The following is a 13078-nucleotide window of genomic DNA, read 5'->3' on the forward strand; positions in this document are numbered from 1 at the left end:
TAGCAGCAGTAGTAGTAGTAGTAGTAGTAGTAGCAGCAGTAGTAGTAGTAGTAGTAGTAGTAGTAGTAGTAGCAGCAGTAGTAGTAGTAGTAGTAGTGCGCAAGCGATCACAGTGCCTTATCTTATCTTAACATATCTGCAACTTGGAAAACCGTACCAACTTCATTCTTACCCACCACCACTAGCACCACTACCACCACCACCACCACCACCACCAACAACAACAACAACAATAACAATAACAACAACAACAACAACAAGAGAAGAATAACAAGAAATCTAATGAGTAGAGAAAAAAAATCAATGAGTGAATTAGTTTTATCATCAGTAACTTTCTAATATAAGTGAGTGGATGCGTTAATTAATGGCCAGAGAGAGAGAGAGAGAGAGAGAGAGAGAGAGAGAGAGAGAGAGAGAGTGTGTGTGTATGTGTGTGTGTGTTTGTAATTCTCCTCTCCTATTATCATTTTCATTTGTAGATATTTTTTTCACCATAACAAAAGTAACTAAAGTGAATAAATAAATAAATAAATAAATAAATAAATAAATAAATAAATAAGATAATGAGTACAGGATAACTTTTCTTCCTACGTGACCAAACCTTCCTCTTTATTTCTTTTCTTATCTTATCATTTCCGTATTGCATTCCACTCCTGCTTCCCTTCCCACGTCACCATTTACTGGATGTTTTGAGATGCACAACTTTCAATCACCTCGCCATATTCATCTGTCATCAACATCCTCATCTTTTTCTTGTAAGGAAGAGGAGAAAACTGGCAAAAAGGCAACATGGAAAAAAGGGCCTAGTCTATTTAGTTGTCAGTCCCCTTGCAGGTCCGAAAGAGTCACCAAAAAGAGAGGATAAATGTCATGAAACCTCTTAAACCTTTCATTACCATTCTGCTTACTATTTGGTTTATTTTAACCCCTTCAGTACTGGGACACATTTTTACCTTGAGATTTGTGTACGATTACACCATTTTATTAACATTAAGAAGGGTTTGTGGAGGTCAGAAGATTAATGGCCACCGTCTTCACTATTCTAATCCCCCCACGTAAGTTTCTGAAGCTGTATGAAATCGCCAAATAGTAAGCAGAATGAATATGGAAACGCGTCATGGTGCTCAAGGGGTTAAACAGCCTCAGAAACTTATGTGGAGGATTGAAATAGTGAAGACTCTGGCCATTAATCTTCTGACCTCCATAGACCCTTCCTAATGTCAATGAAATCGTCTAATCTTACCCAAACCCGTGGTAAAAATGCGTCCCAGTACTGAAAGAGTTAAAAGAAATCAAGTCATAGGAAGTTGGAAATACAGAAGCAGGTAGGAAATTTCAGAGTTATCTATCAATCATCATTCTTAAATCTATCATATTATCCATCAGTCATTAGCACTCTGACTGTCACTACAAGCACTCATGCCAAAGTTAGCCATGAAAGCAAACACGTTGTGCAATTTCATTCTAGTTAAAGATTAGATATGACAACAGAAAGTGACTCATGGTGATTGGTGGTTGGAAAAAGGTGTACCAAATGGCCGTCAGAGAGCTAAAGATTTGTTCCTTTGATGATAAACTTTCCATCAACTTCCTACTGCCTGTACTCGTCTCTCCCCCCGGCAGGCAGTACATAAAAAATTGGACTGGTAGTTAAAAAAAGATGTACCAAATGGCAGTCAGAGAGTTAAGACACGTAAAGACTTATTCCTTTGATGATAACCTTTCAATAAACATCCTTCCTACTTCCTGTACACGTCTCTCACTTCTACAGTACATAAAAAAAAAAAAAAAAGGAAATGAGCTGGTAGTTTGAAAAAGATGTACCAGATGGCAGTCAGAGAGCTAAGTCACGTAAAGACTTGTCCCTATGATGAAAACCCTTCCATCAACTCCCGTTCTACTTCCTGTACACGTTTTTTCCATCAACTTCCTAAAACCTCTACAAGTCTTTCCTTCCTGCAGGTGACCATACTGTACGTGAGGAACCTGGCTCTGCGCACCACCGAGCAGGACATACTGCGCATGTGTGAAGCCTTCGCCAGTGACGTGACGCGTGTAAAGAAGCAGCAAGATTACGCCTTCGTCCACTTCTCCTCCAGAAAGAATGCAGAGTGTGTGAAAGACGCCCTCCATGGTGAGAGAGAGAGAGAGAGAGAGAGAGAGAGAGAGAGAGAGATAGTGTCAGTTGTTCTCCTCCTCCTCCTCCTATCACTTCTTGTGTAATCTTTATTTAACTCTTTCTTTTCCTCTAGTTTCTTCTCTCATTCTTCTCATCTCTCTCTCTCTCTCTCTCTCTCTCTCTCTCTCTCTCTCTCTCTCTCTCTCTCTCTCTTTACGTCTTCTCCTTCTCCTCTTCATTCCTTCTTTCATTCCAGCACCTCTTTGTCGTCGTCGTCCTCCTCCTCCTCCTCATCATCATCATCATTCACTCATTCCCCTTCTCCTTATCTTCTTAATTCCTTCTCTCACTCCTTCCTTCATTTCACTACCACCACTACCTCCTCCTCCTGCTCCACCTCCTCCTCCTCCTCCTCCTCCACTCACTCCTCCTCCTCTTCCAGGCCGCGTGGTGGATGGGTGTGAGCTGGAGGTAAGCTGGGCCAAACCGATCAAAAAGGAGAAGAAGGACAAGAAATTTAGATCCATGATGTGTGAACTAAATGGGTCCCAGTCCGCCTACCTGCCCCACCTCTCCCTGGCTGGGTAAAGGAGACTGTTGTTGTTGTTGTTGTTGTTGGTGGTGGTGATGGTGGTGGTGGTGGTGGTGGTGTTTACTTGAGTTATAAGGACAGTTTAATCACTCACCTGCAACTTATCTCTCCTTCCTCTTCCTCTTCCTCTTCGTTTTTTTTTTTTTGTGCTTTTCTTTTATATATTTTTGTTGTTTTGTTTTTCATTTCATTGGTGGTTTTCTTCTCTCTTTCTTGTTTTTTCTTCTTCCTCTTCAATTCCTCATTCTCTTCCTCTCTTTTTTTTTATCTCGTTTTTTTTCTTTACTTTTTTATATTCATCTTTTTAGTTGTTGTTGTTGTTGTCCACTATTCATTTAATCTATTTTCTTTTTTTTTTTTTTACGTTATTTTATGTTTTTGTTTCGATTTGTGTTGTTAGTTTTTCTATTTTTTGTTTGGTAATCTGTGTGTGGTGGAATGTTCTGATGAGAGAGAGAGAGAGAGAGAGAGAGAGAGTATAGCCCTAGGAACCATTTGTGTTGCTGAAGTATTCTAGTGTAACCCTGAGAACCACTTGTGTTGCAGGAGTGTTTGAGAGTGTAGCCCTAGGAACCATTTGTGTTGCTGAAGTGTTCTAGTGTAACCCTGAGAACCACTTGTGTTGCAGGAATGTTTGAGAGTGTATCCCTAAGAACTATTTGTGTTTCAGGGAGCCCATGGTGGTGGTGCCGCATGTAGGGAAGCTCGGGGCAACACAGGGCATGCAACACACAGCACACCACCCCATCACAGCATCCGCGCAGCACTTAGAGGTGAGAATACAGCAACACAACAACACAGTACCATAGAACAGAGGTTTTGAAACAGGTTCATGAAGTTTCGGGGGTTCACAAGAAGATTTCCGTGGGTATTTATATGGTTGACCTCAATTAGTATCCTCTATGCCCAAGACAGGGTGATGGCCGTGATCCCCCCCCCTAAAAAAAATAGTGATAATATCCTCTGCATCACTATTGCTTATTAAGTTAGTGGCAGTCATTGAAGTAACATTGTATTCTATGTCAGATTAGTGGAGGTTTGTGTATATGATCTCATAACTCAAAGGGGTTCGTAATGAGGAAAAGATTGAGAACACCTGCCATAGAACACAAGGAAAGTTACAGAAACCCAGTCTTTAACTCCTTCAGTACTAGGACATATTTTTATCTTCAAATTTTGTGCACTATTAGACCATTTTATTGACATTAGGAAGGGTCTATGGAGGTCAGAAGATTAATGGCCACAGTCTTCACTATTTTAATCCCTTTAGTAATGAGAGACAGTTTTACCTTCAGATTTATGCACGATTAGACCATTTTATTGACATTAGGAAGGGTCTATGGAGGTCAGAAGATTAATGGCCACAGTCTTCACTATTTTAATCCCACACATGAGTTTCTGAAGCTCTATAAAATCACCAAATAGTAAGCAGAGCGAATATGGAAATGTGTCATGGTACTGAAGGGGTTAATCTCTCACACCCACTTCTTATTAGGGCAAACCTGCTCTTTTTTTTTTTTTTTCTTCAGTTTTGTTTCCTTTGGTCAGCGCCCAACGTATATGAAAAAATAAAAGAAGGTCATTCATCTTTTTGTTATTCGTGGTTTGTGGTTATTCAAAACTAAAATTATGGAAACAAAATAGTGGTTAGTGAAGAGAGGGTAATTCATTGTGTGTGTGTGTGTGTGGAGGGCAAGGCAGTGTGGTGGTTTGTTCTTGTGTGTGTGTATGTGTGTGTGTGGAGGGCAAGGCAGTGTGGTGGTTTGTTCTTGTGTGTGTGTATGTGTGTGTGTGTGTGTGTGTGTTGCTTGTCTGTTTCAAGGGTCATGGCAACACAACACTGGCTGGACAAACACTCAAACACTGTGTCGGGGGTGTTTATTAATAGACTTGTTTTGCTGGCTGGCTCTTCCTGTTGTGCCATGATTAAAGAATTGGTCATGTTTGTGTCCCGTCAAGAGTGGCAGTGTTCAGGCTTTTTATTTGTTGTTTTGTTTTTATTGGAAAGGGTTAAACATTTATTGATGAGTGTTTATGAAATTAGTGATGTGTTTCTACTTGTATTAATCGTATCAGTATTTTCTTTCATTTTTTTTGCTTGTTGTTTTTAGTGGAAAGGTTTATATACTTTTTCTTTTTAATGGAAAGGGTTAAAGATTTATTGATAAGTGTTTTGGAAATTAGTTTGCATTTTTTTTTTTTTTTTTTTTTTTTCATTTACACCGTGTGGGCTTTTCACGGGAATTTCTGGGCTAAAGGGGATACTTTTTGAGTTGCCTCCTATCTCAAAGCCCACCTGCTAGGAAACCATTGCCCTGAGTGAGAAAGCCCAACCTACACTCGGACCGTGGACAGGATTCGAACCTGTGTGCTTGGAGACCCCTCGGACCCCAAAGCACGCATGGTTCCACTGCCCTTGTATTAATTGTATCAGCATTCCCTTCTCTTCCTTTATTTTTTTAATGGAAAGGACTATATTTTTCCTTTTTAGTGGAAAGGGTAAAAAAATTAATGATAAGTGTTTTTGAAATGAGTGTTTCTGAAATTAGCTAGAGATATATTTCTAGTTTTCCAGGTGTCAGCATCCCATTTTCTTTTCTTGTTTTTAATGTGAAGTGTTAGGAATTAATAATTAAGTGTTTGTGAAATCTAGTATGAATTTCTACTTATATTATTATCAGCATTTGATCCTTTTCTTTTTATTAATGTAAAAGGTTAAGAATGTATTGATAACTGCTTCCAAGATAAGCTAAGGACTCCTACTGATATTCCTTGCATTAATATTCTTATTTTTATTAATGGAAAATGAAAAAAAAAATTATTGATAACTATTTCTAAAGCCAACTGTAGGTACATTTCTTCCTATTTTTTGTATTTGCAGCACATATTAATATTCTTCTTCTAATGGAGAGTGTTGAGAATTTATTGATGACCACCTCTAAAATCAAGCAAAACACTCCTGATATTTCTAGTTATGTTTTTTTTTAATGGAAAGTGTTCAGAAAATATTGGTAACAACTTCTAAAACCAGTTATCCTTTTCCTCTCATTCTTAACATTCTTCTTTTTTAATGGAAAGTGTTAAGAATTTATTGATGACCACCTCTAAAATCAGCTAAATTTTTCTACTTTTATTCCTAGTTATATTTTTTTAATGGAAGTGTTCAGGAAATATTGATAACGACTTCCAAAACCAGCTGTACTTTTTCTTCTCATTCTTAACATATCATCATTCCTTTGACTTATGTATTTCTGAAGCCACTGATCCTCCCTCACTCACACTACTGAAGCCATGACACCCTTACCTCACACTGTCTTACCTCACACTGTCTTGTCCCCAGGCGGCGCTCTTCAACCTCCATGCACCGTCCTTCCTGCCCACCGACGCACACCAGCTTAAGCCGCCCACTGAAGTATGCTTGTTGTTCTTTTAACTAACCCAAACACAGTCTCATATTACTCAGGATTCATCTAACCAAACCTTCATCTAAGCCAGCCTCACTCAAACCCAGCCTCATACAAACCCAGGCTCACCCAAACCCAGCTTCACCCAAACCCAGCTTCACCCAAACCCAGCTTCCCCCTAACCCAGCCTTCATCTAAGCCAACTTCACTCAAATTCAGTCTCACCCAGCCTTCCCTAACCCAAAACCCAGCCTCACCTAACCCATCTATTGCTTTATTTTATTCAGCCTCACCCAGTCACCCCCAGCCTCACCCACCTACCCTCCCCTCACTTCACCCACCCCCTTCACATCACCCTCCCTCACCTCACCACCATGAAAATTATCACAGCTTTTAGTTATTAGGTAGGACTGAGGCCACACCACACCACACCACATCCACACCATACCACATCCACACCTCACCACACCACACCACATGCACACCACACCACACCATACCAACACCACACCAATCCACACCACACCACACCATATGTAGTGTATAATGAATAAGTTTTGGGTAAGACAGTGCTACTTCTAACCAAAGCTGTTTATTTAGCTGGTGTTGCCTGGCTATCCCAACATGGCTGCCCCGGTGATGACGGAGAAGATGACGCAGAACACTGAGGACCATCGAGGTGAGAGAGAGAGAGAGAGAGAGAGAGAGAGGATGATGATGATGTCCACTTATTTTTTGTCGTAGCTTGTTTTGATTTCTCTTTCTTCTTCTTTTCGTTCTCCTTTTTCTTGTTCTCCTTTTTCTCCTCTTTCTTTTTTTTTTTTTTTAGCTTTTTTGTCCTTTTTTCCTTCTTTTCCTTCTCCTTTTCCTCCTCCTCCTCCTCCTCCTTTTCTTCTTCTTCTTCTTCTTCTTCTTCTTTTTCTTCTCTACCTCACAAATCCCTTTCATATCTCACCTCTAATTAGCTTAAACCCTTTTTTTTCATATACCTTCCCTTCCTCATCCTCCCCAAACCTAACCTAACCCAACCCAACCCAACCCAACCTAACCTAACCCAACCTAACCTAACCTAACCTAACCTAACCTATTTATCATTCCAGGTGGCTTGCAGAACTCCTCGCCAGTGTCAAGAGTCCTACCGCCAAGCCAGGCCCTCCGCGGCACCCCCCTCGCCCCACAGTACTTCATGGCCACCCCACAGTACTACCTCCCCACGCAGACCATGCCCCACACTGCCGCCACCCCCCAGGCCATACCCATCTCCTCCCAGCCCTACCTCTACCCTGCCACTCCTGCCCTGACTGGTAAGAGAAGACAAGAAGTTCTACACCAGCCAAAGGATCCCTGTCTCCTCCTCCTCCTCCTCCTCCTCCTCCTCCTCCTCCTCCTCCTCTCTTCTTTTTCTTCTTATTCTTTTTTCTCTTCTTCCTCTTCTCCTCCCCTTACCTTCATCCCCCTCCCAAGAAGACTCCTGCACCAGCCAAAGGATCCCTGTCTCCTTTTGCTTTGTTTAGGGACTGGCACCTCAGTTGGCCTATTTATTTATTTTTTTATCATTTTGTTGTCTTTGGCTGTTTACTCCTATCTTATAAAAAAAAGAAAAGAAATAATAGAGGGAGTGGAGTGTGGCAGGAAAGTAAGAAATTTTGTTTGTCTTTTTCCTGTGTCATATTTTTTCAACTTTTCATTTTCTCTCACTATCTGTGTCTGTCTCTGTCTCTGTGTCTCTCTGTGTCTCTCTGTCTCTCTGTCTTTCTCTGTATTTCTCTGTATTTTTCTATCTTTCTCTGTCTTTGTCTCTCTGTCTTTCTCTGTCTCTCTCTGTCTTTCTCTGTCTTTCTCTCTGTCTCTGTCTTTCTCTATCTTTCTCTGTCTTTGTCTTGTCTCTGTCTCTCTCTCTCTCTCTCTCTCTCTCTCTCTCTCTCTCTCTCTCTCTCTCTCTCTCTCTCTCTCTCTCTCTCTCTCTCTCTCTCTCTCCCCCTTAGTGGTGTATCTTATAGGGGGGTGGAGGGGATGGGGGTAGTCTGCCTTGGATGGCCTTCATGGTGGGGAAGCAACACTTAATTTTGGTCCTCACAGTTGTCATTGGTACATTACTAGGCTGGTGTATGGTTTATATAAAAAGGACTTTCCTACGTATGAGGGACAGTCGGCCAAAAGCAAAAAAAAAAAAATGTGTGTAAAAAAAATTAAAAGGTCTGCTGAGGAAAGGGGACTTTTGAATGGTATAGAAGACATTTATTTATTTATTTTATGTATTTTTTTTTTCCAGTTCTAAATCTTGAGTGAAAATGTGTGTGTGTGTGTGTGTGTGTGTGTAGGTGCATGTAGTGTTGTGTGAAGAATGAGAGTTGTCTTTAGAGGGCAGGGTGTGAGTGTGACTACCCCCTTGTGCTGTGAGACATCAAGGGAAACATCCAGTAAGGTCACAGCTGTCTTTAACAAGTTCACAGCACCCCATGAAGCTGTGCCTTTACACCTCACTGGGAGTAATCATTGTTTCTTCAGGTGTCTTGCCTCCTCCCATATTCTTGATACACACAAGCCTAGATGCATTGTAATATTGTGCAGTATTAGGGGAGGGTGGTGGCATAGTGTATAAGGTGGTTAGCGTGGGATCGGGCAGACATCCACGTGTAGGTTTGAATCCCACCACATACCATTTGTCGAGCGGTTTAAAGTTAGCTACATGTCACCATGATACCCAGGTTCTAGGTGGTTTCACAAAGATGCGCTTGTGTGGTGATATGGGCCCTAATATGCCCACCACTATAAATGAGATTACCTGCACCACTAATGGGCGGAAGCTAAACAGTGCTTCCCACATATACTCTTCAAATATGCCTACTGGTGCTATAGGCCATAATGTAAAAAAATAAATAGATAAATAAAAAAAAAAAAAAAAAAAAAAAAGAATTAAGAAATATATATGTTTGGGAAGGGCGGCAAACTGGAAGGCTGCGAGCTGCCCCTGGTGGCTAAAGTACTAACCACACCACTGACTCTCTCTCTCTCCCGCAGGCTATGAGGGCATCAACCCGTACCTTCAGGCTTTCTACCAGCATGCCACTCTCTTCACCCAGCCGGCCGTCACCACGCTGGACCGCCAAGGACAGCAGCGCTACGCCACCACCGAGTAGGCAACCACGCAAAAAAGTGACCCCCAATCTGACCTTTCCTAATTTTAACTGACCTTTTTTTTTTAACTCGTTTTTTTGTTTTTATGTTAGTTCATGTTTTTCTTTCAAGCTTTTTTGTTTTTTTCTAGTTTGCAAAAAAAAAAAAAAAAAAAGTTGATAAATACTTGCTATGAATCTGCAAAAAAAGTAAAATCAATTAAAAAAAGATGCAAACTTGATAGAATTTAACAAAAAACGTGATAAACGTGCCATAAACTTGCTGAAAACGTAAATGACCTAATAGAAAAAAAAATACGGAAAACTGATAAAACTTGATAGAAAAAAGGGTAATGGAAACTTGCCAAGAGTGTTTGTTAAAGGAAGATTGCAAAACACACCACAAAATTTTCATATAACCCTTTAGACAGCACTCTTTAAATTCAAAACTGGCTCCTTTAATTAATCCAGCAGCCCCTTTATTTATTTACCATTTTAACCCAGCAGCCCTTTTATTTATTTACCCCTTAAGCCAGTAACTCCTTTATTTATTTACCATTATTTTTGTTCCCTTTATGCCAGTAGCCCCTTTATTTATTTACCATTATTTTTGTTTCCTCTAGGCCAGTAATCCCTCTCACATGGAAGAAAACAATAAATAAATAGAGAAGGAGAAAAAAAAGATAGATGATGTAGGAATGTTGTCTTTTGCAAGGGACATTAAACTTGCTGAGAGAGAGAGAGAGAGAGAGAGAGAGAGAGAGAGAGAGAGAGAGAGAGGCTTTATAACATTACATAATTTTATAGAAAACCATATCAGAGTTATATCTTATCCTTTTCACTACTTTTCCTTGTCATAGAAGCTTTATAATATAACTTAGGTGTAATATAGAAGTGAAGCTAAGGTGGTGGTGGTGGTGGTGGTGGTAGGAGGAAAGAAGAAGAAGGAGGAGGAGGAGGAGAGAAGGAGGGCATTCATAGCTATTTATTGAAGTAGTAACACATGCTCAGAAGGAGGAGGAGGAGGAGGAGGAGGAGGATGAAGAAGAGGAGAAGGACATTCATAGCTATTTATTGAAGTAATAACACATTTATCTATTGACAGGCTTATAAAATTACCGATATGCTTATAAGAAGAGGAAGAGGAGAAGGAGGAGGAGGAGGAGGAAGAAGAGGAGGAGGAGGACATTCATAGTTATTTATTGAAGTAGTAACATATTTCTCTATACATTTATCTATTGACAGGCTTAAAAAATTTACCGGTATGCTTCGAACTGGGCTGTGTTTGTGTGTATTTTTATCATCCTCTCATCCTTCACATTTCTTATACAAAACACTCTTATTTCTTGGTCACTCCTGTTACTTTACCTATTTATCAGTGCTGTGCCTTGGTAACTCTCTTTAACTGGCTCAGGTGGGAGTTATAGAGGGTTTTAACACCTTTGGTACCAGGACACATTTTTACCTTGAGATTTGTGCACAATTAGACCATTTTATTAACATTAAGAAGGGTCAATGGAGGTCAGAGGATTAATGGCCACAGTCTTCACTATTCTAATCTCCCACATGAGTTTCTGAAACTGTATAAAATCATCAAATAGTAACCAGAATGAATATGGAAATGTGTTATGGTACTGAAAGGGTTAATTAAAGAGTGTTTGGAAGGTTACAGTGATAGGTGAACATAAGGGGAAGATTCAACAAAGGATTCTGATGAGTAAAGGAGGGGGTTCTAATAAATAAAAGGATTCTAATGGGTAAACAAAGGATTCTAATGGGAGAATAAAGGATTTTGAGAGGTTAATATAGGATTGCAATAAAAACAAAGGATTCTGATAGATATATAAAAGGATTTCATTAGGTAGACAAAGGATTCTAATGGATAAACAAAGGATTCTGGTGAATAAACAAAGGAATCTAGTGGATAAACAAAAGATCCTAATAAATAAAGGATCGTAATGGGTAAACAAAGGATTCTGATAGATAAATGAAGGATTTTGAGGTAAACAAAGGATCACAATGAATAAATGAATGGATTCTAATTAAACAAAGGATTCTGATTGCTAAAAAAAATGCAATGATGATAGAAAAAAGAAAGAAAGATTGAAGAAAAGAGATAGATGTGTTTCATGAGGTTAGTTTGTGTATGAGAGAGGGAATACAGGAAGAAGAAGAAGAAGAGGAGGAGGAGTTGGAGAGAGGATGAGTGTAGAAGGCTAGTCAGGTTTAGTGGAAGATGAAGATAGAGAAAAGTAACTGAATATTTTATTTTTTATTTATTTTTTATTTGTATTTTGACTATCCCTGGTCTAAAGGCTGTATATGTGTGTATGTATGTATGTATGTATGTATGTATGTTTGTGTGCGTGTGTATCATTGTGTATGTATGATAATTTGATAAGGGTTCGAGAGAGAGAGAGAGAGAGAGAGAGAGATAGGACTGAAAACCCTCCTCTATATATTTTTATCATTTATTAAGACACGAATAGAAGAGGAGAGGTGAAAAGGGGCAATTATGTCATTTATAACTCTCTAATCCCTTTTCATGTCACTTAATATTCCCCAATCCTTTATATAGGACTGAGAATCTTCTTCTCTGTATCTAATCCTACAACAAGACAAGGCGAGTGGAAGAGGAGTGAAAAAAAGATAAATTATGGCATTTATAACTCTATCTCTGTATTTCATGGCATTTATTACCTTTTTTTTTGTAGGACTGGAAACTTTTTTGTGGAAGTGAGCAGTGAAAATGGAGAAAAATCATTGCATTTATACATTATGGCTTTTATAACTCTATTTCTTTCTATTTCATGGCATTTATTACTTTTTAATCTTTCGTGTAGGACTGGAAACCTTCTGTGTATTTTTTTAAATTTCTATGACAAGGAAAGGAAGTTAGAGTTGAAAAGAGAAGAATTCCGGTATTTATATATTTTCAATCCTTTTATTTAGGACTGGAAACCTTCTATGTATTTTTTTTTATTTCTATGGCAAGGAAAGGAAATTAGAGGTGAAAAAAAAAGAATCACAGCATTTATACATCTCCAATCCTTTCATTTAGGACTGGAAACCTTCTATGGCATTTATTACTCTTTAATCCTTTGTGTAGGTTGAGAAAATAATAAATGAGTATTTTTTGTAGAATCCGGTATCTTTTTGTGGCATCCAGTATCTTCTCCTGCCTCCCAGAATCCCATGAAAGCAGTATTTGAAAGAGGATCTGAATATATTAATGAGCAGTGTTACAGATTGATTGATCACATAGAGACAAGTGAAATTATTGATGTTATTTTGATGATTCTGAGGGATGTATCATTATTTGGCTTTCTTTTAATGATAATCTATTAATTCATGTTTGCCTTGTTGTTTTTCTTTCAATATTTCAAAGCATAATGTTCTTGTTCAATATTTTTTTTTTTTTTTTTTTTCATTATTAATTTCTTCACTTTTTTCATGATTTTGTGTTGATTTATTTATTTTTTCTCTATTGCCTTGTGAGTATTTAAATTGCCTTGTATTTCCTGTTATTCTTGTGTAATCTTAACCCCTTCAGTGCTGGGACATATTTTTACCTTAAGGTTTGTGTACCATTAGACCATTTTATTTAAGGAAGGGTCTGTGGAGGTCAGAAGATGAATGGCCAGTCTTCACTATTTTAATCCTCCACATGAGTTTCTGAAGCTTTACTAAATCCCTAAATAGTTAGCAGATTTTTTTACCATGAGTTTTGGATACCATTAGACCATTTTATTGACATTAGCAAGGGTCTATGAAGGTCAGAAGATTAATAGCCTGAGTCTACACTATTTTAATCCCCCACATGAATTTCTGAAGCTGTATAAAATCA

General features: G+C 38.8%; 1 protein-coding gene across 1 annotated transcript in view; it reads left to right on the forward strand.

Annotated features, from left to right (window-relative positions):
• LOC123502748 (probable RNA-binding protein 46) overlaps positions 1–12375 on the forward strand; it is a 19608-nt gene extending 7233 nt beyond the window's left edge. The window contains exons 2-8 of the mRNA XM_045251989.1: positions 1963–2134; positions 2562–2703; positions 3382–3484; positions 6052–6123; positions 6716–6794; positions 7216–7419; positions 9137–12375. Of these exons, the coding sequence (XP_045107924.1) occupies positions 1963–2134; positions 2562–2703; positions 3382–3484; positions 6052–6123; positions 6716–6794; positions 7216–7419; positions 9137–9255 (891 nt within the window). The 3' untranslated portion in view covers positions 9256–12375. The remainder of the gene's footprint in view (positions 1–1962; positions 2135–2561; positions 2704–3381; positions 3485–6051; positions 6124–6715; positions 6795–7215; positions 7420–9136) is intronic.
• The last annotated feature ends 703 nt before the right edge of the window (positions 12376–13078 follow it).

The sequence above is a fragment of the Portunus trituberculatus genome, chromosome 12, assembly GCF_017591435.1.
Source record: "Portunus trituberculatus isolate SZX2019 chromosome 12, ASM1759143v1, whole genome shotgun sequence".
NCBI classification, from domain to species: Eukaryota; Metazoa; Arthropoda; class Malacostraca; order Decapoda; family Portunidae; genus Portunus; species Portunus trituberculatus.